The sequence below is a fragment of the Ciconia boyciana genome, chromosome 3 (assembly GCF_034638445.1).
Source record: "Ciconia boyciana chromosome 3, ASM3463844v1, whole genome shotgun sequence".
In the NCBI taxonomy this organism is placed as follows: Eukaryota; Metazoa; Chordata; class Aves; order Ciconiiformes; family Ciconiidae; genus Ciconia; species Ciconia boyciana.
The window spans coordinates 72,797,067-72,824,319 of NC_132936.1; the positions used below are offsets into that span (position 1 = coordinate 72,797,067).

General features: G+C 39.1%; 1 protein-coding gene across 8 annotated transcripts in view; it reads right to left on the bottom strand.

Annotated features, from left to right (window-relative positions):
- PLEKHG1 (pleckstrin homology and RhoGEF domain containing G1) overlaps positions 1-27,253 on the bottom strand; it is a 137,995-nt gene that overhangs the window by 85,461 nt on the left and 25,281 nt on the right. For 6 of the 8 annotated variants that reach the window (XM_072856117.1, XM_072856112.1, XM_072856118.1 and 3 more), the window contains exon 3: positions 10,764-10,838. The exons of the other annotated variants lie outside the window; for them this stretch is intronic. In XM_072856117.1, the coding sequence (XP_072712218.1) occupies positions 10,764-10,812 (49 nt within the window). In that variant the 5' untranslated portion in view covers positions 10,813-10,838. The remainder of the gene's footprint in view (positions 1-10,763; positions 10,839-27,253) is intronic. 8 annotated transcript variants of the gene reach the window in all.

A 27,253-nucleotide genomic window follows, 5' to 3' on the forward strand; every position in this document is an offset into this window, starting at 1 on the left:
CATAACTCGATTCTTCAAATATTGCTTTCCATTGTGAAAGATATACTCCCTCATGAGATAAGATTTAACCATCAACATGAAATTTTTATACAGTGAAAAGTACAAATATATAAACTGATAACCACCCTTCTTACAAACATAGACGTTGAGAGGAAGCATGTGGTTTTTAACTATCTGGACAAAAACTAGACATAACAGAAGCCAAATAACTTGGATTGCCTGGCTTTCCTGAACCAGGAAAGTCCAGACTTGCTAGGAGAAAGGTTATATTCAAACTCTTACCACCTTAAACAATTTCTTCGTCCTTCCATCATCTGAAGCACAGACTACATTGTGTGCATAGGGGAAGAAAACCGTGTATTGCACCTGGAAGTTGTGTCCATTTTTAATTATTCTATAAAATATATGTTGCAGGGACCACTGCCAAGATGTGTGTAATGGAATTTATATTAAGCCCTGTTCCACAAAACCCACAACTAAGAACAGCTACTATTTTCAAAGGATTTGGTAACTTTTAACGTCTTGAACTGCACGATCGGTTTTACAGCATGTTCTGACCAAAGAGGCTACCAGAACATAATGTGGCTTTAATTTAAAGAATAAAAGCCTCCCGCGTGCTAAATCCAACCTCTCCAAGGCTCTTTTGCCTGCACCGCTAATGGACCTGGGTACAGTGCACCAGAAGCAGCCTCCCCCCTTCCCCCCCTTCACCTCCTGCTCTCTTCAGCTTGCTGACTCTTCAAGAAGCTGACTGCAGTAGTTTGACATATCGCTCCAAAACATGTAGAAAGTTTCTATTAATATTTTATCGCTCATAAAACATCAAAGCTGGCTCCCCTTCTGGTTTATCAGCAAGCAGCAATTTCCCCTTTTTTTAAGCTAAATTAAACTATGGGGAGCCAATTAAAAAAGTAAAACCTAACTACTAAGCTTTCCTCTATGTTAATCTCTCTAAATTTGGGATATATCAAGGCCTCTCAGCCCACTTCTAATGTCAGTGACATAGTTTGAAATTACTGCTAGACATACAATCAGGTGACTAAAAGACAAAAAAACCAAACCACTACAACTCTTAAGTGATAATTAATATTAGCAGGCTTGAATTTCCTAACTATATAGTACCTGCCAAAGTTCTTCAGAGACAAGCGCTAAATAATTAGGAGGTACCCGTGCTGCTGCACGCCTTGGCAACTCAAAGGGCAAAAAGTCTTTGTATCTTTACTTTTACCACTTTGGATCTCTTGGTTTTAAGGCTGTGGTCAGCCCAAGATGAAATACTGTAACCTTGACAATCTAATTTATCTTAAGAGTTGTAGCTTACTTTAACTGGTAGTAAGTAATCAATTTTTGCCTCTTATCCTTCGATGTCCTTTAAGTTGCTTTGGAAGAAATATGGCTGGGGAGGAGGGGAAATCAATGAATCTGAAAATAGATTTCTGGCATGTCACTTGAATAACGCAGCAAGGTAAAATATGGAGGAAATTTCAAAAGGGGGGAAGAAGCACAGGTTTTGGGATGAAAGCTGATTTACATTTAAGCAACTGTTGACTTTACAGTACTTAAATGTATTTTACACCCTGTTAGTGTAAGTAAAATCCAATATTAACACTAACAGAAAGATTAACTGTTACTATTGCTCATTTTCCGTATATTAACCCTGTGCAGTTGGCAGCAGTCTGGAGTTCTTACCATTGTTTGCACTTCCACACAACATGTGGAGCAGTAAAAACCCTGGAATATGAGACAGTAAAAAAAAAAAAAGAAAACAAAACAAAACAACAAAAAAACCCCAGCTACCAAAGCCATGATGAAACTGGCAAAGGAAACTACTTTAAATCATAATTTCAAACATGACAATTTTAATTATAACTGCATCTTTTTAGGATATTCTAAGTACTGCAGAATAGTAATTTAACACATAGTAGTTGCTTTAACAAAAATAACTGTTCTGTTTGGTGACAAAGTCTTCCCATAAAAACAAAATCTCAAGAGAAGCAATGGCTATCATTCCCGACCCAGAAAGAGCAGATGTAAAGTATACTGGTAACATTTGTAATCACAGAATAGTACTTCTATATTTTCACTCCAGGCCACACGCAGCTAGGACTGCAGTATTACAGAGACATCAGACTGTCCCCTCTGTCTGGGGTCTTCTCCAAGAACTATTATGGTACTCAAATTATTTTTAAACAGGAAAAGAGAATTTAAACCTGCAACAGCTTCTTTAGGATCAGCAGCACATTTCCGAGATGGTAAGCAAGACAGATGCTGAGCATGACACAAAAATAAAAAATTCTATTTATGAAGGAGTATTCAATCAATCATTTTCTTTATTTTATATACATAGCTAAGCTCAAAGTAAGTAATACATTTAATAATTAGACACTGTTTATCATTCCTGATGGACATCCACCTTGAAGGGAACGTTCCCCCTCCGACCCCACCACGGAGCGCTAAAGGTGAGCCATCATTGGAAGCATGCTGGGGCAGGAGCTGGGGAGCAGAGGGAGCGCTGGGTGCTCCCTGCCTAGCTTCACCCTGCAGGTCGCATGGCTTGGGCCCCAGCGCAGCTGCCCTCTGCCTCCACGGGCAATTTCGAGCAACGCAAACAGACCACTAAAATTTTTGTGCCGATCAGAAAGGCAGACGCTGGGAACTCATTTATAGCATCGCTGTGTTGTACTTTCAGGCTCTGTTTGTGGAGCAATTTGGGGGTGGGGTTGTTTCTTACATAAATGTGATAAAGTTGAGAATCATATCATTAAAAATGCCACTGGCAATATTTTACTCTGGATAAGCAAGCTCAGCTTTAAGTCAGGCTGATGGCCAAATTACAGTTTGCAGCTTACATGTAAACAATTTTTTAAAAGCTTACAGTTAAGAGAGGGCCATCTTCAACCAGTTTTAAATAGCCTCCAAGAGGAATATTTACACTAGAATACACAGAATATTAGTACACCGCTTGTTTCTTTGCTTTAACAAGGAAACTTTGCTCCTCCAGGAATATTTGAATTGTTTTAGATTTCTCTCAAACTGGAACATCAATTTAGAAATAAAGTTAGACCATTAGCATTCAGAAGTGCTTTAAAGAAACTAGCTATTTTTCATCAGGACACATCACATTTGATTGCTTCATGCAAGCATCATTTAGTCTCCCTATTTTGAACTACTCATAATTGGTTATTTAATTTGTGCACATTATTTACAAATCATGATACACATAATTTTGTATCATGTACAATTTATTTATACAAAAGCAAAAAAGTGCAAACTCAAGTGCTACACTTCCTAATTGCTCAAGAACTAAGAATTAATTACCAGTGAGACAGGAAAGCAAAAGTAGTTCTTTAAAAATGGGATCATCAATATTAATAAAGCCCATAGTTTTCCAAACCTCAGGTTTAAGCAGTCCAAGCCAAATAAGCTTTCTATAACTTGCAGATGACTGGAACACTGATCTTTGGTGGGATACCAGCCAGCCAGGACACCAGGGAAAGTGCTTGGCATTTGAAGAACAAGTTGTTTGTTCTACCTGTTAATAGCCCAACCTTTGTAATCAGTGACTTAACCACCATTACATTACAGCAGCTGCATCTTCACTTCTGATGAGGAGCAGGCTTTACTGTGCTCAAACATTTCACCACGTCCAGAAGAGTCTGCCTTTCACCGCCCTTCACTGCGCTAGATCAAGGGAGCCACCACCACCTCCTCCTCTCCACTCCACTGAGCTGAGGAAGTTTAAAAGCCCATCCAGTTAACAACCTGTTGTCAACCGAGAAAACCAGTGGGACCCAACCAGCATGGCCCAATGACTAAGGCAGTTCATCAAACCGCTTTCATGAAAAAAGCAAACAGATTCAATGTTGTGGTTTAATGCATCATAACACTATCAGAGAATACGAGGCATGCTGCAGAGCACAGGGGCTGCAAACAGTCTGGTTGCAGCAAAGCAAGTGCCATGCAAGTACAGCGGTTGCTTAGGCTGTTGCTAATACTCAACTTTGGTGGACTGCAGCTAGCCCAAATTTCTCGAGAGAGTTACGACAAGAGTCATTACACGTTATGATAACAGTCTACAACCAGTGTTTCAAAGAAGGATGCGCTAACCTCTCACAGTGTGCAGAGAGAGGCCAACAAGTTAGTGAGGAGTCAGAAACAGAATATCCAATTTCATCACCCTTCCACTTTGCTTTTCTCCCATTTCTAATCAGATTTCGGATTTCAAATCTGCTTTGGCTTTACCACCTCGTTTTATAAGCACTAGGGTTAAGAATTTCAGATATCGTCTTTACACAGACTCTTCCTCCTCCTTCAAGATATGATTTTCACAGGGGATTAAAAGCAGCTACAAAATGAGGCTATGAATAGTAAGTACGGAAAAATAACCTGGCACAGGAATATTATATTACTGGGGACAGTGAGAACATAGGAAGCACGTACTATATTTTTCCCCAGCATTCTTCTAGCTTCCAACCATTTCCAGCTATAGCTAATTTCCTTGGTTTGCAGTGGCTCATTTATTTGGAGCTGTCTTCCAGACACTTCTCTGGTCTCCCCTTCAACTCATGAATTTTTTACATTCACAATATCCTTTGGCAGGGAAGTCCACAGGTGCCTACCACCTTCTGCATAAATAGCCAAGACCTTTTATGTTGAATCTCACCCATCTAGTGTCATCTGATAGCCACAAGTTCTTGTCCACAAAATAGCACAGTTGGTATACACCACTTATTCCGGACATCTCTTCCCTTCGGTTAGACAGCAAGAAGCTGCAGGAAACAGAGAACGGAGCAAGGAATAATAAAGAAACTAGTTCCAAAGAACAGGAGCAGGTAGACGAAGTATACAATCACCATCCCTCAGCACACAGATGGTATTGTGCCCATCTCAGCCGAGTGATATACCATTAAGGCTACAAGTGGACTATTACCATAGTTACTTGTGACTTTCCACACACTTAAGATCTGAAAAAGCTTTAGAAAAGATGCTTCATTTTCCCATCGACTTCTGTATTTCTTTAAAAGGGATGTAGCAATAATAAAGTGTAACAACAACTTTCTCCATAAACATGGCACAAGATAGTAGTACATCGCTATGTGCCCGCTGAAAGCCCCCACAGCACCGTGCAGAAGCCAGCATGCGGCATTTACTAACCTCAACCGTACCCTGGCATTCCTGCCATGAAAGAATCAGTCTTAGCAAAATTGGGAGGTAGAAATACTTATGCTCTTTTCTTCACTGCATTTGAAGGGTATGATCCATTGGGCTGTCTACAGATACACATGGCTGTGCTCGCATGTTTTTCCTGTGCAGCGTTACATATTACAGCAGAAATAGCATGCTAACCTAAGTCAGAGGAGTTATAAAACTAAATGAGTCTTATCACAAACAACAACAGTAACAGCTGGTAGGCTCCCACTAGTGCCATCAGGTACACAATGCAAGGAAAAACACTGCTGTTACTATAGGATATTTTACAATGACATAAGCTTGTTGTCCACTGGGATCTGTCAGTGGCTGTTTATAAAGCCCAGGTGTAACATTCGTTTCCTTCAGGATGCGAGTGTGAACCACAAAGTCAGTAAGGGAGGATCCAGCTGGGGGAAGTCATGGCTCTTGGTAAAGGAAAGAAGATGGAGGGGAAAGGGGGAAAGGAAGAAGAGTTTGGGGGACTTTAACTTCCTCACGTCTTTCTCTTCAAAGATTTCTACTGTTAAGGCACAGAAAAACGTCAAGCTGACTGGAGAAACCTAATAAAGGTTCCCACATCCATATACCTTTTCTAAGCATTTTGCATAAAGCTACTGCTAAGGTAGCACTTGACTGATACCCAAAAAACTTTTGAGCATGGGAGCCTTCCAAATGGGTACTAAGGTAGACATAATCTGGTCCCTTTGAAGCAAGCCTAGCTATGTTATGAACAGCTGTTCAAAGGTATCACGACAAAAAAATTAATCAGCAATCCACAGGATGAAGCATTTGTTTTTTATGAAAACCATTCAGCATCATCAAAATTTTGTTAAGCTATCAAAAAAAATTGTTTTAATCCTATAAGATAGATAATTCATAATGAAAAATCTACACCCACTCCCTCAAATTTTTGCAAATGAGCAACTGCCCAGCTCCATATACCATCATGAGCAGTCGCTGCTGAAGCCCAGCAGCCTCTCTGCAAGTGAGAGGAGGAATTTGTGCAGTGGGTGGGGTACTCCTGTCACAGCCTCGTTTCCAATGGTTAGCGATACTAGAAGTTTAAGGGTTACTTTTCAGCAAACACGAGCAGAACAAATGCTAACTCCTTTGCAAGCTAAAACAGAAATACACTCAGTCCACTTCCTGGTATTGACACAGTACATTGTTCTAAATGCATCCATTGTAAATAGAATAGAATAGCTTTGCCGTAGGAAAACAGCTAAGAAACAGTTATATGTGGATCATGGTAAGGGTTTTTTGTTTTAATTTGTTTGTCTACCACTCCTTGATAGCTGCACAAGCTTCTTGAAAAATATCTTTCACGAGTGATATACACACACTTCCACCTTTGCAACAACCGAATCTCCAGGTCCTGGGTTTTTTCCCCCCTATAGCACAAAGCAAGCAGTGACATTTATAAATGCAACTGTTGACTCTAAAGGGTTTGACAGAAGAGGTGGCAGAGAAGCAAATAGTCTGCCTGCTCAGTGAGGACCCTCGAGTCAAGGACTAAGTTACAGTAACTTAATTACAGGAAACTCATTTCTCAATTGTCTGCTTCTGTGTGCTTCATGGCTTAACTGGAGTATCTGGAGCAGTGGGTCAGTGGCGGAGGGGCAGGGAGGGGCACTGCTGGGTTAAAGCAGCACTGACTTTTTAAAAGTTTCCAGATAATCAGTTACCTTGCCAACGCTTTGCTCAGCTCAACTTGACCCTTATAAACCTGAAAGGTTAATTGTTAGAAATTTGTAACAACAAATACACCCGGGGTTTTTTGTTTGTTTGTTTGTATGTTTTTTAAAACCGATGATAGCAAGAATATTTCTTTGGAAAAAAACCAAGCAGCAATAAGATGTCTGGAAATAATTAAGAAAGTTCACATAAACGTTTATGCATGTAAGAGCAGTGATATTTTAAACATGAGAAATTAAACACTCACTTCTTAATTCTGACTCAGGCAAACCAGTGAAACATTTCTACACACCAGTAAACTGTATAAACGCTAAGTAAAGAGAGATGCATATGATCAAAGACTATGGAAGTTTATCTTATAAGTCAGTGCTACAGCAGCCACTGGCATATGCCTGGCAATTCTTTTCAGTAAACGTTATCATGACATTCTTTGAAAGTAAAAGTATTTATGAGAATAAAACAGAAAAATCTCTCAAAGTTCTAACTTCCAGCACTAATGATTTAGTATCATTAGAGGACACTACTATCATGTTTTGTCTTTAACTAGAACATTTTCATCGAGATGTAAGAACAGGTCTCCAAGTGAAGATTCATTTTTATTCATTATTTCACCTTTTTTTTTTAACATCTAAAAATTAATTTCAGAAGAGTGATTAAAAACAAAGCATCCAGATTAAACCAAGTTTTGTTTTACTAAACACTATATCTGTTAAAGCACATTTTTATACAAACTGCTTGAAGAACTTCATAAGCTCTTATTGCAACAGAATACAATAATTGTAATTTGAAAATGAAGACTCAGCATTATCTCATAATTTTAATTGGCTATATTTTATTGTATGAATTTCTTATTTCACCAACATCACTAGTAATCCATCTAAGTACCTGAGGATATGTTACTATAATCTAGAAAAAAAGTGTTTCAAGTTGTTGGTAGTTATTCAGCTTTTTTTCCTCATGCTAGTGGTTTATAAAACACAGAGCAATATGAAAACCAACACACTGCAGCAAGCTTCACTGAAATTGCCTGTTGCACCTCAAAACCTACAGAGCTCATTTCCATAGGCAAGAAGTTTATCTATTTTTCAGGTTCCTCATACCTCGGTCAAAAGCCTGAGGTATTAGGTTAAGGGAGGGACAGTAGATCATTATTATATGGAAACAAAAATAATGTGGAGAAGTTAGACTACTTCCAAAGACCAAACATGAAAGTTGAAACGCAGCGTGCCAGAGAAGGCCCTGCCACGTCCATGCCCACTGCTTTGGGAACCCTGAAATTGCACATCCCAGGAGGCTGGCACTCACCATGCCACCCATGGGAACAGCTCCCTTTGTGTATGTAGACATATCTATATGTCTACATACACACATTTCTACATATGTATATACATGTGTATATTGTATGTGTGAGAGAACACAAACAGTTATACAACCTTATACGTGCAGTTTCTTAATGACTTCAACGATCATTTTTCATGTGTCTTCTGTGTATATGGGAGATTTCAAGTCACAGGAATCTTGTACTAATTCCCTCAAAACTTATAACAAAGCATACATGGGGAAGATTTTTAGCTGTGGTATCCCTAAGCACTCTAGTTGAATTTGGTGTCTGAAAGCTTTCCAGTTTTCGCTTCCCTTGATAATGTGGAGGACACTGTATTATGTGTCTGCTTGATTAGACAGACATCAGGAGCTACTGAAAAACACAAAAACCTTGAAGGTACTGAACAAGATCCTCAGGGCAGTTTCTAGATCCCTGCTTAACTGCAAAAATGTTTCTGGAATGGTTTTTACCTGTTGGCAGTTCTGGTGAAATGAAACGATGTTTACAGAAACAGAGAGATACTGAAGGCTTCACCAGTCTTCCAGAAATTAAATGAAACAAGCAGCTCCCTGCCTCCCTCTCCTGTATCTAGACATGAACAATCCTGTGTTCAGTTTCAACCTTCTAATCTGAGGATGGCGCTAGCAGGAAAATGATTGGAAACTGGTACCTGGGATGTCCTAACCTCAAAGACTGTTGTCTTTTCAGTGTCTTAACAGATGCACACGCTAGCTCTCAGTCCTCACCCATCCCTCTTCACAGGCGTCAGTCTCTGATTGCCAGCGTAAGGAGGAGAATCGATCTTTGTTTGATGGCCACGTGATGCTGTCAGTGACTCCATCATCAATGATGCTCCGCAGGATCCTTTCCGTTCCCTCTCCTTCCTTCCCCCAGATCCCTGCTCCCAACCCATCTACAGCTCTATGCTATCACAAGTCCTACCCTCTCTAACTCCTGATGTAAAGCCAAAGCAAACCTTACAACTCACTTACTAGAAGTTGCTTACATGGTAAATTAAAATGCAATAAGAGACAATAAAGCTACCTTTCACAGAGAGGGTGAGTTTTCCCCAGATTTGATCTGAAAGTTTTACATCATCCCTACGTCTCGCTTAATTTACCAGAACTCCTCTCAGAGGCTAGAGAGCTGAAATGCAGCAGTATCTGCCACCGTTCCACATCCAGAAAAGAAACTCAATATATAACATATATAATCAGTGTAATTTAACACATTTAGACTTCATTAATACCTAGGAGAGCCACAGATGTGATCACATAGGCTACTTTTAGGGAAGCAACCAGCAAGGTACATGACAATTTGTTCCACATCCTAACTCACGGCACAAGTGTAGGCTTTGGTTCTAACCAGACTTCATCACAGTGCTTGTAGCATAAGGATTTATTTATAAGGGGGGCACACTATGTGTGAATCAGAAAGAGCTCAGTCTTTGAAAGACTAGCTGTAACTGCTTCTCCTCTTGTGTCGAGAGTTCTCATAGTAACGTGTTAAGCTTTACAGTAAATTTTAAAAAGAAGTTAATAGAAAGGCCTTTTGCAGTTAAGCATAGCTTTATACCCTTTATATGGAAAGAAATTTGTTCCTCTGCTGTTATAGATGCGCTTTTTGAAATTATTATTGCAGCATATTCGTTGATGCCTTTCAGATGTCAAAGTTGAGGTTCAAATGCAACGAAAATATTTAAAACTAAATTTTGAGATGTATATCTTCAGGTTTAGAGAGAAAGCAGTATAAACCAGCCTGAGCTGCAAGCTTTATTGAAACTAAAACACACATATGAATGAATACAGCCCTTGTGTGAGGACAGCAATGATCTAGAAAGCAAGCGTACACAAGAGCTACTACAAGTTTTGCCACAAAACTGTCAGAAACACCTCACAACCTTCATGTGAAATAGCACATTTTTATAAAATATTTTAATGAAACATTCAGCAGTGATTCTGAGGAAGGATTCAGATTAGCAGGATTACAATTGTTTCTAAAGAACAAATTTTCCCTGAAACCAAGTACCAAACTTTCAAATGTGTGAATTTAAAGTTAATGGACCTTGAGAAGAAAAAAATGATCTGATTTTCAGAAAGACTGAGCATTCCAAGGTTCCACTGATTTTAATGGAAATCATGCATATTCAATCCTTGTATCAATCATCCCACATCTTAAATGCCAGCTTGGGTTCTGTGAGACTTAAGTATCCCATATGGAAAAACTGGCCTCAGTCAACGAGATCTCTTTACCGAAAGGGGACAAAACATCTTCTCCAAAGCTGAAATCCTAGCAGCCCACTGGTCCTCCCCCCTCATTATATATTTTAGTACTATCATGGATGGTGGGCTAGGGAGGGAGGGAAAGGTTACACAAAAATAAGTGAAAAGTTCCTGCTATTTAGATAAACATGCACACATAAAATTAATTCAGCTCTCCCTTAACTTTGAGGCCAGTAAGGGAAACTCACTTTTTGACTTGAAAAATTTTCCACAAAATCACAATGCTTCTTTTCTTCAATAATTAGTCAAAAAAATGAAAGAAAACTACTAACCTTCACTCCTGGGGACAGGTTCTGTACCACCTGGTGTTTTATCTGGCATCTCTGCAGAGACAGGCTTAGTAAAACCTAACGGACACAAAGCAAAGAAAGTGTTCTCCATCAAAACCAGTACGTTTCAGTAGGACACTCCCCTGCCCTATGACCCCTGCGCGAAGGATGGATTTTCAGCTTTCATCGTTTCCGTGTTTGTAGGTAAGATACGTAAACAAGCAAAACTCCCTAGAGATTAACTGCAACACCATTCAGTAGACTGCCACCTGGACGTATTGCTAGGTAGGTGGGCACGAAAGGACCTCTAATAAATTGCAGTGATAGACTGAAAGCACTAATTACATCTGGTGAACTTCTGTCTTTGAGTTTGCATATTTTTTTCCCCCTCAGTGAATTTCTAGTGAGAGGTCTATGAACTGGGATGGAAGAGCTGCTTACACTCACATACTGCTGAAGTTAATGAAAGAGTGGCCACGCGGAGGGTCACGTCAGCCTGCATTAAACAGAAAATCCCCTTAACTTAAAGCTTTACTACATTGTAGAGCACCAACATTTCTTCCATCCCAGCAGTGGGCAGAGAAGAAAAGGCTTCTCAGGAGGGTGGTGAGCCCGTCTCCTCTTACAGCAGTGTTATGTACCGTCTGTGGTACTGGCCGACGGTCAACATGTGGCCAACACATACTGACTGGGATTTTGTATCCTCCTTTTTACCACCTTTGAATATTTTCACATCACCAGCTGGACTGACACTCCATTTTACATACTGAAAGCCTCAAGATCAGATAGGATGCATCAAGAAAAGACAATTCAAGAGCAGCAGGATTCTCTGCCCGAAGGAGACTGTGCACCAAGTGGGGCAGGGACTTCACCTCAGCTGACGGTTCACGTAGCACAGTGCTGTGTCCAGCACTTTACAGAGCACGCAGCATTGCGAGTATTAGCAGTACAGCCTTAATTCCTAATGAAGTCACTGAATCGCCTCAACATTGTTAGAAACAAGGCAAGAGAGCTGATTCGGCGGGCAGATTTCAAAGGATCATCAGATCCAGAGTTATGGGAGACCTCCCTGGCTCACCCTGCAGCAGAACTAAGACTGAACACATTTTTTTTTCCCTTCTTAAATTATTTTGCTCTCAAATTCATATGGCTCATTTTGCACCCTGTCACCAGATCTAGAATGAAAATGTTTCTGCCCTAGCATCCAAAAAAGGGCTTGGGTTTACATTAAAATCAAACTATACAAAATACGTAGGATTTCTTAAGCAATTTAAGTCACAAAAAGTATTTCAGGTGTGCTATCCAGGGCAAGTATATTTGTCATATTTAATTCACATATATGTAAAAGGCTTAGAAATGTCAGACACATCTGCGGCTACAATCCACTAGCACATCCTAGGGTACAAACTAATTCTTATTTAGCTGATGGAAACTCTCCTACATATGATTTCTATTCTACATCAGCCAATTAATCTCTACTCAAGATAAAATCCACCAGGTCGTACTCAATTACTTTGTCCTTAACATAGATGTTTCATCCACACAACTTTACATATACTGAATATTTGGAACTAGCCGAAAATCTTCTCTCAACTCCCTAAAATTAATAGTGATAATGCTTATCCACCTGAAGGTCTGTGCACATGAGTTTATAAACCACAGCTGGACAGTGTCACAGACTAAATAAATAAGTGTGTCCTCAACAGAGGATTTAAACAACTATGAACACCTAACAGTCTCCAAAATCCTTTATAAATTTGCTGTAAAACAGAAACCTAGTCTCCAGAAGACACTTAAAAAAATAAATTTGTTCTTCAGATTACTCAAATTTAATTATCTATGCTTCTCATCATGAAACAGTTGCCTAGAATAAATACACCGACTAATTCTCAAACTTGGCAAGCTCATGTCCAACCCTCTGCATTCAGTGATGCACTACATATTGTCTGTGAAATTGCACCAGTTTATAAATCAAATTCCAGTTATCCAGCGATTTACTAGTAAAGTTGATAGGAACTAGTTAATCACACGGTGCATTTGAACCAAGAAATCACATCTATAAATACAATATTTACTTCTGTGATTCATTTCAAAATCCAAGAAAATGTTTTCTGTAAATTCTACATTTTAAATAAATTATCTCATATCACAAATTCAGGGAACTACATGTTTAAAATAATAAAACATGGACATCCATGTATTTGTTTTCTGGTTTTGAATTGCACAGAATTGAAATAAATACGTAAGTAAACTTCACCATGAAAATGCTCATAGAGTAACTCACTGACACATGAATAACATAAAATTAGTAGCCTCAGAAATAATTTTGGGTTTCTTTATTGACATTTAGTAGAGGTGCTAAATACAAGCAAGGAAAAAAATGACTTTTTTTTTCTGGCCTCTTCTGCCCTAATTTTTATTTATGCAAGTCCAATTTTCCCTGTCTAAAGTAGGCCAACATTTCTTTCTACTTGACCTTCTGAAGAAGTGATAAGCTTGCTTTTGTGTCACCAAAACTCGGTACCATTACACTTAAAGACAGACACCTACCAAAAGTCACTTATCCAGAATTTGATGGAGTGCCTGTGCTCATCCCTCTCTATGGAGCACCACCTATCATTCCAAGCACAAAACCAAGCGGGATTCAGTTGAATGACCTGGCATTTTTAATAATGGAATGGTAAATTGAAAGCTGGATCATTCAATTACTGCACACAAACCAGGGTATTTATTGAACAGGTTCAGACTTTCCACAGCTACAACAGCTCTCTGTTTCAAGAACTCATTTGGATAATCCAAAACCATCTATGCAAAACCATCCCACTAATGGTTTTGCATAGATTTACCGATTTAGCAGCTCTGCATTACAGTAAGTGATAGCAAGGGAGGCTTAACGTAGTTATAACAGGTTGAAGAAAGTCAGCCTCTGTGCCTAGAAAAGCACATCTTCAGAACACTGTCTAGAAACACTTGTCACGCTCTGTAATGGTTTTCAGTAATGGAACAGTCTGTGAAATGTGTTGCTGTTTCCTAGCTTTTTCTAAATCACACAGGAGATTAATAGTACCAGAACGGTTCAACCAGGTGCAAACATGACAGGACCCATATACAGCCTTCAACATTTTCCCGTAGCACTGTCAATTTTTAAAATTGCACCTAAAAACGGAGGTCCAGTTACATGGCACAGAATAGTATTTTAAGTGACTTTTTTAAAAAGCATGGAAATCCATATATTTTAAAATCTAAAAAGTATGCTTCCCCCCTTCTCTCTCATTAATGCAAACTGGTTCCACACTGTTGCTAGAAATTGCAGAATATACTAAACAACTTTAAAAAAATCCACTTTTTTTTATAAAAAAGCCTATTTCATCACTCCTAGTCATATCACCAAGTAACCAAGATTTCTCTTCAATTAACCCCAATAAACTTAATTCTTGTAAGATTTATTTAGCTTTTCTTTTCTTCTCTGAGAGGTATAACAAAGCTAGTGGAAGGAGGAAAGATTTAAAGAAAAGAAATCTAGAACTCCACTCTTGTTTTCTGTAACAAACCAAGTTTTGAATTGCTCAAAAACCAGAAATCAAAGTTTAGCATTCCTTTATTTATTTATTTATAAAGTTCCTAGTTTTAATCCAGGAAGGAAATCTCTGACAAATACTATTCATCAGACTAGGAAAGTAAATCTCTCTCTGCAGTAAGGCCAAACAGGACTCATGTAAAATCCAGCAGAGAAGCAGCATTTGGGGTATAAGCTTGCTAGTAAGATGTAGAAGAAAGTAATTCTTGCTCACTTTCTATACAAATAATCTCCACTTAGACAAACAATCTTATTGCAAACTTTGGGATACTACTAATAATAATTTCAAGATCAATCATATGAAGTACCTTATAAAAACATTCCTGTTAGACCCTTCCGAATACTCTTGCAATGTGATTACTGGTATGGCTTTAATTGTCTCTGCATCTTAGGCTCAGCTATTCCAGTAGTCCATGGCATACTTGGTATTTCTGAATTCATCACTCAAAGCTGCTACTTATTGCTTACTCTTCTGAGCACTTTTTCACAGAACATCCCAGTAAGAGAACTTGAAATACATATGCATTCATAATTTATGAATAAACACAGTCATACTGTTTACATTTCTTAATTAAGCAGAACTCTTTAACAGTAATGAAAAAACATTCAGATGCATGACCACGCATTTTCACAGGCCATAATCAGCCAGGGCCACCCAAACGGGCATACTGGGAGGTCCTAGCTCAAGAAATTGGTTGTTCCTTCTAGTAGATTGGTTTGCCTTTAAAATCCTGAGCTGCTAAAAACTGCAGATAAGCTTTAATGTTATGAAAAAATAAGATCTCGGCTCCTTTAAACACAGGATCTACTCAATAGCATGCTATAGCTGAATTCATGGAAAAACATTCAAACTTATAGCACATCAGTGACTAAAAAATACTTTAAAAAAAGGCATGCTCAGGAAAAATATGGATTATCTGCATTTCACAGACAAATATAGTCCTCGTCTCTTAAATTAACTGTATTTTACTAAAAAAAATATTAAGGGTTTCCAATTATTCAAAATAGCTATTAATTGAATGATCGCAATTTTCAATTTTAAAGTTTCATGGAGAAATTTTCATTGGAGAGAAGACTTCTGTTCCATTTTTGTTCTCTCAGCAACTTATTGCTATACTCTCAAAAAGCATCAAGCAGCTTGAAAGAAACTATTGTTCATCATGGGATTGTTTGCAGTTGTAACTATGGAGTCCAACTATGTATTTACGTTGAACAACAATCATCACTAACCAAAATCTAACCTGAACCTCCTCCTTTGTGTCAAATCCCTGGCCCCTAGACTACATCTGTTACAAATAGCTGGAATTGATCATATTTAAGGAAGTTGGTTGGATTTCTTCAAAAACTTTTCAAATACAGTGCCTTAGACAGACATTGCATTTCTTTCTCATCTTCCAGAGGCACAGCCAGCATTAATACTAAGATTCTGCTGTGGCCACTTTATTCATGATCAGCGTAAGTGTTCCTTTAAAATACTGTATTACATTTTTAAATGCAGCCCTTTACAGATTAAACAGTCAGTGCTTTATGAATACAGATCAATACATGTAAAACAAGTGAAGCCCTGAAGTTTCACATTACACATTGTGCTGTTAACAGTAAAGCCATCTGCTGGTTTATTTTTAAACAGTATTTGGATGAGTTCTTCCTGCTGTAATTAAAAAAAAAAAAGTGTAAGAGTGGGTGGGGAGAAAATGGATATTGGTAGGTTTTTTTGACATGAAATATTTTGTAAACAAACAAGGACACTTAGATGCCCACACACAGCCTGGCCAGATTGCCGCACTTCTCAGGTGAACAGTATCAGATGTTGCGTTTCTGAAAGCAGAACCACTCACAAATGCCCCAAACCAGCACTCAAAGTCTCACATTGCAGCATGAACTCCAGACTCCAAGGAAGGCTATGGCAAAATCCTCACCCACATTAACATGACCAGAACTTGACATTTGGCTGTTGAATACTGCATATATCTTTGTTAGAGAATAAGGACATCCATCCCGGATCTAGTTTTTGCCATTTGTTTGCCTACAAAATCCTTTCTGGAGCAGATGCATTGCTGCTCTGAACCCCACGAGAATAGCTTTGATCCCAGGTCACGTAAACGATAAAAGCAAGTTTATATGCTAACGCTAAGACAATTCTGTCACATGAACCAAGAAGTGACACTGAAAGAAACTCTAAATAACACGGCCAGAGAGGATAGAAGTTACGAGGACACAAACCACTATATGCCATCAAGCCTCACTGCTGGTCCTATTCACCACCACCCCTCAGCCCTTCTAAGTAACATAGCAGTACCTGTTTAAGAATAAAGTGTTACTTCAAGTTAATATTTATTCTTTCAAAATTGCACAGAATTCTAATGGCTCCTTTCATTCCCTTCCAGCAGAGCTCTGTATGTGGGTGAGAGTTATAGCTTCCCTTCTCCAACAGTCCTCTCCTTCAAAGTCCCACAAAAATCTCCCAGCCTTTTTTCCCCTGCACATCAACGCATACCAAAACATTCCAAGTTTGGTGGGTTTGGGGGTTTTTTTTGTTTGGTTTTTTGTTTTGTTTTGGGTTTTTTTTGTAAGATGCTACACATTTTTCTGATTTTCCCAAACCAGGACACCCCTTGCACCTTCTTTTCCACAGAAAGGCGAGTAACAGTGGCACTTAAGACAACTGCACCAAGAGATGAGCTGGTCCAAACAAGACCATCTGATCTATGTTGCCAAGAAGGAGCAAAACCTCATTTGCACATTGTTTGCCCCATCGATGAAAGTCATAGTAACATCACTCTCTCTCCTGCCCCCTTCTTCGAAACAGCATAAAATCTACAGCATCCTCTGCCTAGTTTCTGGAGCTAATCATCCATATTGCAGCTGCAATTCAAAAAAATCTAACTTTTTCCCGTCAAGCAAAGACCAAATCACAGAATTCCTTTGTCACTTTCATGCTGGTTTACTGTAATTCACTGTGTTTGAATGTGAAAAAAATCACAAATGCTCTAGTATAAGGAATGAGCTGTCTGGCTCCTCTGTGGTTTAACTGCTACGCATACATCTTCTCCCTCCTCCAATGTCTCCAATAGCTCTGAACCCATTCCCAGTGCTACCCCAAGGCTTTGGTCATGGTTTTTCAAGCCAATTAAAAGATCAAGTTCAGCAACTAATCACTGTGTTTCAGTCTGTAAGTCAAGACAGCTTTTTTTTTTTTTTTCCCAAAGTAACACAGGATATGAGGTCTAGGAGGGAATGTGACACAGTACCTTCCCCTTCAAACTTTGTATAGAATTAACTTCTTGAAAAGATGAGACTTACTCAACATTTGGTCAGTGTCCAACCACATTGCAAGACTCCTTACTTAACAACATATGCTGCTACTACGCCAAGTGAAACAGAGGAAGCCTTCCCCACAGGGTCTTCTGGGAGGAGGAAGAGGGATCAAAACCCTGACTGACACTCGCGTACATCCCCAAATACCCTTGTGGAGCATAAGTTCAAAGCCTAAGGAGAAAGCTGTCTGTTTTTAATGGTGAAATACATATATTTACTTCTGATGCATTAACCTGGTGTGGATCACAGCAGTTTATCAGCTCAGCAGAAGCAATAGCTTTCAAACTCACGTCATTTCAGTGCAGGTGGAATTAAATTAGCTTAGTACAATTAACCACTAGGATTTTTCTTTCTGTGAATATCAACTGTTAATGAGTATTTTTGAAAATATCACCTTTTACACATGCAACTTTGCTCAAGATCAGCCCTACATTGCATATAATCATGTTGTACTACAGAAAGCTGGCAGAAAACAACCCAACGCCCCTCCCCTGGTGCTAGGAAATCACGACAGCACTTTCCCATGGTGATGCATCTCTGCACTATCAAGCCACCTGTTCCAGCAAAGCCCCCGCAGGTGGCACTAGCTGCTCCTACAGTGCCACACAGCGCCCAGCTTGCAGACAAAACCAAATGCTTGCAGCAGAAACTGCCAAGCCCTCCCGGCCAGCACGCCAAGCAAGTGCTACAAATCCTACTCACCTTTGGATATCTGACTAGCCCTGCTTAGCACTCAACTCTGGATTTGGGTTTAGACAGCCTGAGAGTGAAGCCACTATACCGCCTTTTGCTTATTTCAAAACTTTCTATCATCAGAATAAGCCACAGTTCTTTCCTAAAGCCCTGGGCATTTTTCAAAATACATACACATATGTTGCTTCTCTCACGCCTTTGTACAGCACAGTTAATCTCAGCAGCCCTCCCAGGACCTCACGAAAGTTTACAAAAACCCCACACAAACATAATCCATCAAAAGATAGTGTTTTGCTTATACACAGGAGGTCTGACACTTTGGGCACCTTCTTTCGAATCTAAGCTTAGGAAAATAGTCAGATTTGGGTAAGAACATGCCTGACGTGCACTCTGATGAAAAACAAGGAAGAGCAGGACAGTAGGTCAGTCCCAAGATATTTAGGGACTTACAGGCAAGTCCCAGCACAGACTGTATGAGTACAGCAGTAGCAAGTCATAGCTGCCGAGTGCAGCTATTGTATCACAAAATACTGCTGTCATCTCCTCAAAGGAATCTGCTCCTCAACAAGCAAGCAATGTATTCTACACAAACCATTCTCCGAGCGATTTAAGCAATAACACCATGTAATGCATTACGCCTAGTTATTCCGCAAAAACAGCCAACGGTATAGTTTTAATTATTGAAATTTAGAAAGATGGAGATTAAATATTTTAATTGAGCTACCATTACATTGTTTTCTGATTTAACTTTTTAGATAATACTAGTTCTACTGTTAAGTGCTAATTAGGACCACAAAAAGAAAACCAAATTTGAAACAAAACCATTTGAAAAGAGAACCATTCAAATGCCTCAGCACTCACAAGAGCACACAGTTCAACATTTTTGTTACTAGAAGAGTTTCTTTCCAGTACCGTTAAATTGTGACTATTCACTAATGCACATACAAAGTGCTGAAACAGCACAAAAAGGCATCATGAACATACACCAGCTACAGCGCTGAAGAGACTAAAGGATTTTAGGGCACAAGTCTTCACATTGCAGGAACAGTCAAACCCATATCCAGAACCGTGACAGTTGCCAGAAGAGACCACTTGACATTTAGCAGCATGGAAGTTTTTCCTTGACAAATACTCCAATACTTTAAGAACTGACAGAGTCACTTTACAGTGTCACCTGAGGGAGTTACAGCCAAATACAGTCTCTAGCCATTAGCTCTACAGCTGTGGTTCTGCTTTGCCCACCATTCACCCCTCTAACATACACACTCCAGCTAGGTGTCTTCACTTTGGGGTTTTTAAAAAAAAAAAGAAAAAAGTATTTTTTTGTTTTTTAAAATCTACATTTGGTGTTTTCACTGGTCACTAGCATCTCCCCTTCTTACAAGATGTATTTTCTCATAAGAAAAGTTTCAAGAAAAACAACTGCAGATGCATTAGGTCTCAATTTCCAATAGATTTAATTCTAGTGAGGTGCATAACAAACCTCACTACTGGGCCAAAAATTCTGGCTTAATAAATTAAAAAAAACCTTCCGCAGCTGGATATGAACCTGTCAAACTTCAGCAATTACAAAAGTTGCTTTATAGTGCACACGGTTAAGGAAAGGAAACTGAGGAGGAAAGAATTTCAGCAGTGTTGATCTCAGAATTACTCAAATTCCTTTTCAGACTCTGAACTTTGCTACAACTAGGAGAGATGCTGATTTGGCTAATAAACAATCACGCAGATGCACAGACGCAAAGTTTCCCTCTTTAGCCTTTTCCACGTTCAAGTCTCTGGTGCTCAGCAGCTGCAGCTTTAGATTCCTGATTAAGGGCAAGGGCTGCCGCTGCTCCATGCCCCTCTCAAACATTAAAAAAACAACAAAAACCCAACAACAATTAAAAAACCACAACCAAATAAACGAGGGCAGTAACCCAGCTAGCATCCCAACAGTGATTTTGTAATCCCAGTTCTCTGTTAGACAGGAAAGAACAAACAAAACCAAAAAACCTCCAGACTTGTGTGTCTGGCATACATCGTAAGGAGCCCCTGATACCTGCTTTCACAGGCTTTGTCTCCTCCAAATTGCTTTTCTATTGCAGATGTTGTGTGGTAGCACTTAAAGAGATGCTTCTCTTTTTGCTTGATGCCTGTGCTTAGGATATCACCACACTGTCTTGGAAAAGACCACTGTTGTGCAAATTCATCATTTCACCACAGGCTCAAGTACTGCAGGAAATAAAATCAAAACAGGCTGCAAGGAAGCAAAGCTGTTGTTGAAGCACAAGGAATCCAATCACAGCAAACAAGTCAAATAACAGTGAAAGTAAATTATAATACACAAAGCCTTAAATAAACTTGAATCCAGTCCTATGTGCTGAATAAATATTACAGTGACTGATAACATACCAATGGATTCCAATATATCTGAAGATTTTTGTTACTATGGGAGAAACATAGTTACTGTGTCTGCATGCATTTCACCTTCTGCCACCTCCTTTTCACATTTCCATTTCTGCTACGGGAAATGTCTTGACACCCAGCTAAAGTTCACTAACACTGTCACACTTACGTTATAGAAAAAGGGAAACAGCCTTGCCATCCACTTAGTAAGGACATCAGGCTGTGTATATTATGCAGGGTAGTCTCCCCTGAAATCCCAGGGCTATGATAATAACGAAGGTTTTTCTGGGGTTTGTTTTCTTTTAAATGAAAGCTTTATAGCCCTTTTAGAGAGAAACTCTTGATATTTTAAGGTCAGTAGAAAAGCTAATATCTATGGGACGAACAAAATTTGTATGTATTTAAACTTTTTGTAGGGCCAGAGTCAAGGCACTGAGATAGGGAATGACGTCTTCCTAAACTCACATAACCAGTATGTAATGCAAACCTTGAAAACGCATTCAGACAACTTGAGAAATAGATAAGATGCATCCAAAAGTAAATACTCAAAGACTACAGAACAGCCCAATGCTTTTTAAGAGTATAAATACTGACAAGTCCATTTCCAAGTCAGCTGTTTTAGGGGTATCTGTTCTCTCCACTTACATACATGTTTCTGAAATCCCCCTAAAAAGAAAAGAAAAAAGAAGAAAACCACAAAATGCTGCTCTGCACCAAATCAAAATCACAAGTTTATTTTCTCATGTGCACATTTTTCAAGGCACAGCTATTTTTCTTCCAATTTCGCTAACAACAGGGCAATTGGTATGCATCAACGCCAATTAGGCTGTTTTACCTCTTCTATAAAATGCCTGTAATATGTTTGGCTTCACTATATATTTTCAAAGACTTAACTTCAGACCTCATTACAGAAAAAACCCACAGAACTTCCAAAAGAAGATCATACTGATGAAAGACAAAAATGTCAGCACTGTCCAGAAGGTCCATTTACTTTGTTAAAAATTTTCCTAAACAACGTCAATCCCCAGTAAACATGAGACAAAGATATTTTTCCCCTCAACTGTAAACTCTTTTGGAGAGCTGGAGAGAAAAAAAAAAAAAAAAAGATACAAAGGAATGTTTGGTTTGGCATTGCTGCCGCTTGTTCACAAAAGGGAAGCCTACTTAAAACCAGGATAATGGATAATTATCACTTTACCCGTGGATCCTTCATTACTTTCTTTTCTCTCCTTAGCAAATGGGAACTCCATCATGTTTTGCAAGGAAAGGAAGGGGCACAGTTTGACAGATTCACCATCAGGAAAAGGGCTCCTACGAAGCTGGTTTGTGTGTTTCCTGCAATTGCCTGAGCACAGTATTACTGCTGAAATGAGAGGTTTAGACATGGGCTTTATAATTATTAGACAAGTAATACTCAATTGGCTTTCCCAGAAACTGTAATTTGAACGGCTAGCCAAAGTGCAGCTGTGTATAAGTTATTTACATATACCCTGTGAAACACATTTTTTCCCCACAGCCATCAGAAAAAGCCCATCTAACTTTTTGACTACAGTAAAGCGATTAATGAAAATTTCTGCGGTTTTGTTTTCATCACAGAGCATATAACATTAGGCAACCAGCACAGCAAAGAGCATAAAAGAGTCAACGGTTAAAGCCTTCTGAGCCCTGACATGTTCCAGTCGCCCAAACGCCAAGCCTGGCTGCCCCCCAGGCCTGGCTCAGGCAGCTGACTGCAGGACCACTTCACGCTCCTCCAACTCTTCCTTCTCTCTGCTTTGAGGATACATACATCTGTGTGTACATATATATATATATTTATAATCACACTGCACACACATGGAAAAAATGAGGAAATTAGTAACAGACAACATAACAGCGCTGTGCACATTCACTTGCAGTTTGTCCAAATGAATGGCCTCATAACTCAGACTAGTACATTTCCTGTAAAAACACTCTATTATTTATCAAGCCATTCCAGAGTGCAACTGTTGAAGCATGGCTTGCAAACAACATATTTTCTAGAGCCAAAGTTTGCAGTTATCTACAGAACACTCTGGTTAGCTGTGATGGAGAAGCCAGGGCCCTCTTGCTGTATATTAGCTTTGAATAACGCATTCCCAGTCCAGCAGAGTTCTGTAACTGCAAGCTTAGCCCTATTCACTTTTGTGGCATTGAAATGCATGTGCATACTGCAGAGCATAGAGAAACTACATAGTTTCAACTAGCATTCACACTTAATCTCTGGCAAACCACAGTTTTTGTATATACATACATAAATATAAATACATGCATATATATATTCACTATAAAGAATATGGAATATTAAATATGACTAGAAAGAGAAAGGAAATTATTTCATCCACCTATGACCAACACAAGTAGAGCGCCTAAGAGACTAAAACTGCTAAAAGGGAAACCACACACAGTAACAATCTTTAACCTGCCACAATTTCCAAAGGAATTTGAATGACCATTTTGACAGAAGCAGCTGACAAACTGCTGAATAAACATTTCTTTTGGGTTAAAATGCAATATTCTCTGAACAGGGAAACTCCCTCTGTAATGCCATAAACATACAAAGCTTCTTATCTCCAACATGCTTTCTTAGAAAAGCTGGATTTATTACTAAACATCGCATCGCCAAATGCAGACCTTTGCTGGCCCCATGTGAGAACACTAGTTCCATTCAGAAAAAACACATGGGGAAAAAATAACATCACTTACAAATGTTATAGTTGGAAAGGCGATTTCCTTCAGCTGAATGTTTTCTTCTCTCTACATCAGTCTAAGAGACATGATTTGAACAAATCAGTTGTTCATAAGTAATTCTCAACAACTGCATGGAGTCTGAGCCATTGTGCATTTTGACAGGACTTCCATTCACCTTCTCAGAAAATAAAACAAATAAATAACTTAGACTTAGCTTTCAAACACAGAAACAAAGAAATACCTATTTTGTACTAAAATATTAGTCATCTGACATTACCTCATGGACAGCTTATAAAAGCGTATGCAATCGTTGAGAGTCTTTCAGAGATTTGTAAGATTCTTGAAACAACTCTAGTAATTCACAGCTTATGCGGAGAGACACCTTTTTTTGGTGAACTGCATGTTGTTTTGTAGCTTTCAATAAGATAGGAGAAAAATCACCCCAAATCCTTTAGTGCTTTAGATTGAAAGTTATTTCAAGGATAGTGATCATTAGGAAACATCATGTTTGAATACAGGTTATTAAGGGCTAGTCAATAAAGGGTTTCCATTAACTTTACCTTACAGTTTTAGGAGGTGTTAAGATTCCAAAGCTTTTTTAATTTCTAAACTAACAGACACTTTTCACCTAGAAAAGGAGTCCAAATTCTCCTCTCTTCACCTTCTCTACCTTCTTGCACCTTCACCTTCTCCACCTGCTTGCACCACTGATGAAGGCCACCTTTCTTACCTTTCCATTTTAACCACACTGGACAGTGAAGCTTTTTCTCCTTCTATATAGTTAGTAGAGAATCAGAAACAAATCATGCATTCAGTAGTCAGCTTTCCCTGCTCTAGCTGGCACGCTAGAATTACTGATAAAGGGATGTGTCTCTTCCTATCTATTCCTGCCAAGTAAAATTTTACTAGAGTTGAAAGATGCATCACGTGTACTTCAACAACACTAGAAGGCATAAAGGGTAATCAAGTATTTAATTTCTATCCTGAGAAAGAGAAAGTTACGAAAAAGAGCAAACAGCTACATAAAGGAATTCAGTTCTCCTTAATTAAGAAAATTAAAACCAATATAATTCCCAAAATTATGTCAAGAAGTTTCAAGAGACATGTAAATATTATGCACTGTATTAGAAGTGTGGAGGGATACAAATAAGTTAACTTCACAAATCACTATACATGCAACAGAGATGGGTATGTTTTTCCAGTTACTGCAATTTACGTAAACACAGAACATAAAATCAGGCCACAGGAATACAACTGACAACTCCTGAAGAACTATTTTTAAGAGGCAAAGCTTTGGATTTCATTGGTCATTTGATCTAGTACTGGAAATCAATGCAAATAAGGACAGGGTGGGAGGGAGATCTCTGAATAGGCTTGACTAAAAGTAAATATTCAAAGGGATATTACTCAAGTCAGTACCAAGAGCTTCAGCCAGTTTCCAAAGCCTTTTGAATTCTCAGAGCTAAGCCCAGTGAATTCAGATGAAAGTTCCTTTTCTCCCACTTTTAAGGGAAGAAGTAACTTAAGTGAACCTTCTGTGAAACAGCCTCCCAGGTTTAGTAATTGGGGAACAAACCTAAAGCACTGCCAAGACACGCAACTAAGCATTTATAAACCTTAATGGTTTATTCAGATATTAAGTACTGAACCAAAAACCACAAAGGTATTCCAATAATGCTGTTTCAAGTTATGTAATTCCATCCTTGGTACACAAAAATCCCAGTTCCTCCATTCTTGCTGCCTAGCCCACATTTTGTACTCTGAAGAACATGGGCACTCGGGGTGCATACTAACGACACCAAGTTTCCGCTGAGTCCGGTGAGAGGCACGACTCCGAGATGATGTCAGTCTATTCAGCAGGGCAACAGAAAAAAAAAAAAAGTCCCTGCTGTATTTCAAACACACACAAAGGGCCGAGTATATTACCACGAAAAGCAGGAAAACACTATCTCATCAGCAAATGATATTCTGCAGCCCTCTGAGCCTTACTGCAGCACTGAGGCCATAGGAATAGGTGGAGGAAGAAGCATTTATTTCTTTAGATATGATGAGAGTTACTCCGTCTCTCTGCCACCCCTGCCACAGCCTGTGCAGTATTCCCGAGGGTATCACCAAGCCGCTATCACTTTTTGCCCAACGGTTATCACTATGTGCTGACCCACCAAGGCATGTCAATTTAGCAAGTGCCATGCCAGTTTCAAATTCTTCTATTTATTTATAAAATTTTTCTTATCCTCAGTCCCTAGCTCCCCCATTTTTCCCTACAAAAAAAAAAAAAAAATCCAGAAATTCACTTTTAAAATAAATAACAGCAACACTGTAGAGCAGGCTTACTCCATGCCAGGGACTAAAAAGTTTGCACAACAGAGAAACGCTGACTGAGGAGCAGATGCGCTCACATCAAATAAAACATGAACCTTCATTTTCCCCATAGTGAAGACATTCACAGGATCGCTGGACCAACCTTCAGATTCTCTGATGCTGAATAAAGACTGAGCTCACATCACACAGTCTCATCATTGGAAACACAAAGGCTACACTTAAAATTAATGCACTAAATGTGCCCCAAAAGCACAAGCTGGAACAGAATAGCCCACATCTGTGCTAATGAACTATCTTAGTCTCTACAATAGGGTGCATAAAAACCATCTCTCGGAAGTGATGGCTGAACTGGACTTGGGACTGAGCCATGCCAGGAAGCTGTCTGGGGAGAAGGCTAGCTATAATTCCCCAAAATCATACCAGCAAACATGACCATCATAGACCATCTTCTTCCAGGCTTGGCAACACTCTTAGGCCCATCTGAATTTAATACAGACGTAACCTTATAGGACTCCTCTCTCAGCTCACAAACTTTGCTGAAATGTAGTTGCAAGCATTTTTCTCTTAATTGAGCTTAGTTACAAACTCCAAAGATTTAAAGAACTCTGAATGGAGAGCCAGAGACAGACACACACACACAATGGCATAAAAAGCTGAACAGGCAAGGAAAAAAAAAAACAAAAACAAAAAACACCCCCAAAAAACCCAACCATACTCTCTGGAGAGCAGAAAGTATAATTTCATTCAACTTAACTACTCTTCCCTTATGCATATGCCACTAGCAGTGGCAGGGTTCACTGCTACCTTTCAGTCCTGACCTTTAAAACGAATCAGATACAAACCTTTCAAAAAGAAGCATCATTTTCTGTCTCTGTACCTGCGGACACCTTTCTCCGCAACATCTCAGCTCCTGTGTAGCCCAACAACTGGGGAACGCCTCCTTCAGCTGTGACAGAGCAAGAGGTGTCCACAAGGAGAGTTCAGAGGCGGCTGCCCAGCTCTCCTGTAGCGAGAAGAGTCCTCTCAGGGCTGTTCCAGACAAGTCTGAAGTTTGGGCATCCCCATGACACTAGCAGGCTAACGCCAGCATGAAACATAAAGCAGACCCTTAATGGAAGGGGTTTTATTGTGGTTTAGGGGCTTTTGGAGGGTTTGCGGTTTTCTTTTTAAATCCAACTCCAGTACAGTTTAAGCAAAAGCCATTAAAGTTTGGGAAGAAGCTGCAATGAATCATAATTATTATAAAACAAAGGCCAAATTTTTCAAAACTGGTTAGTCATTTTAGCATCTACCCTAATTTGTGGAAAATAGGAACCCAGCATACTTAACAAAAATAACTACAGTGTAGGTTGAAGTAACTACCAAACTTCTAAATTATCTGTTATTTTTGCAAATATTGAGAGTCTTACACATAAACATAAGAAAAGTTTCATCTATTTTAAAACACATATCCATGTGGTGCTTCTGCCAAATCATTATTATTTGGCTT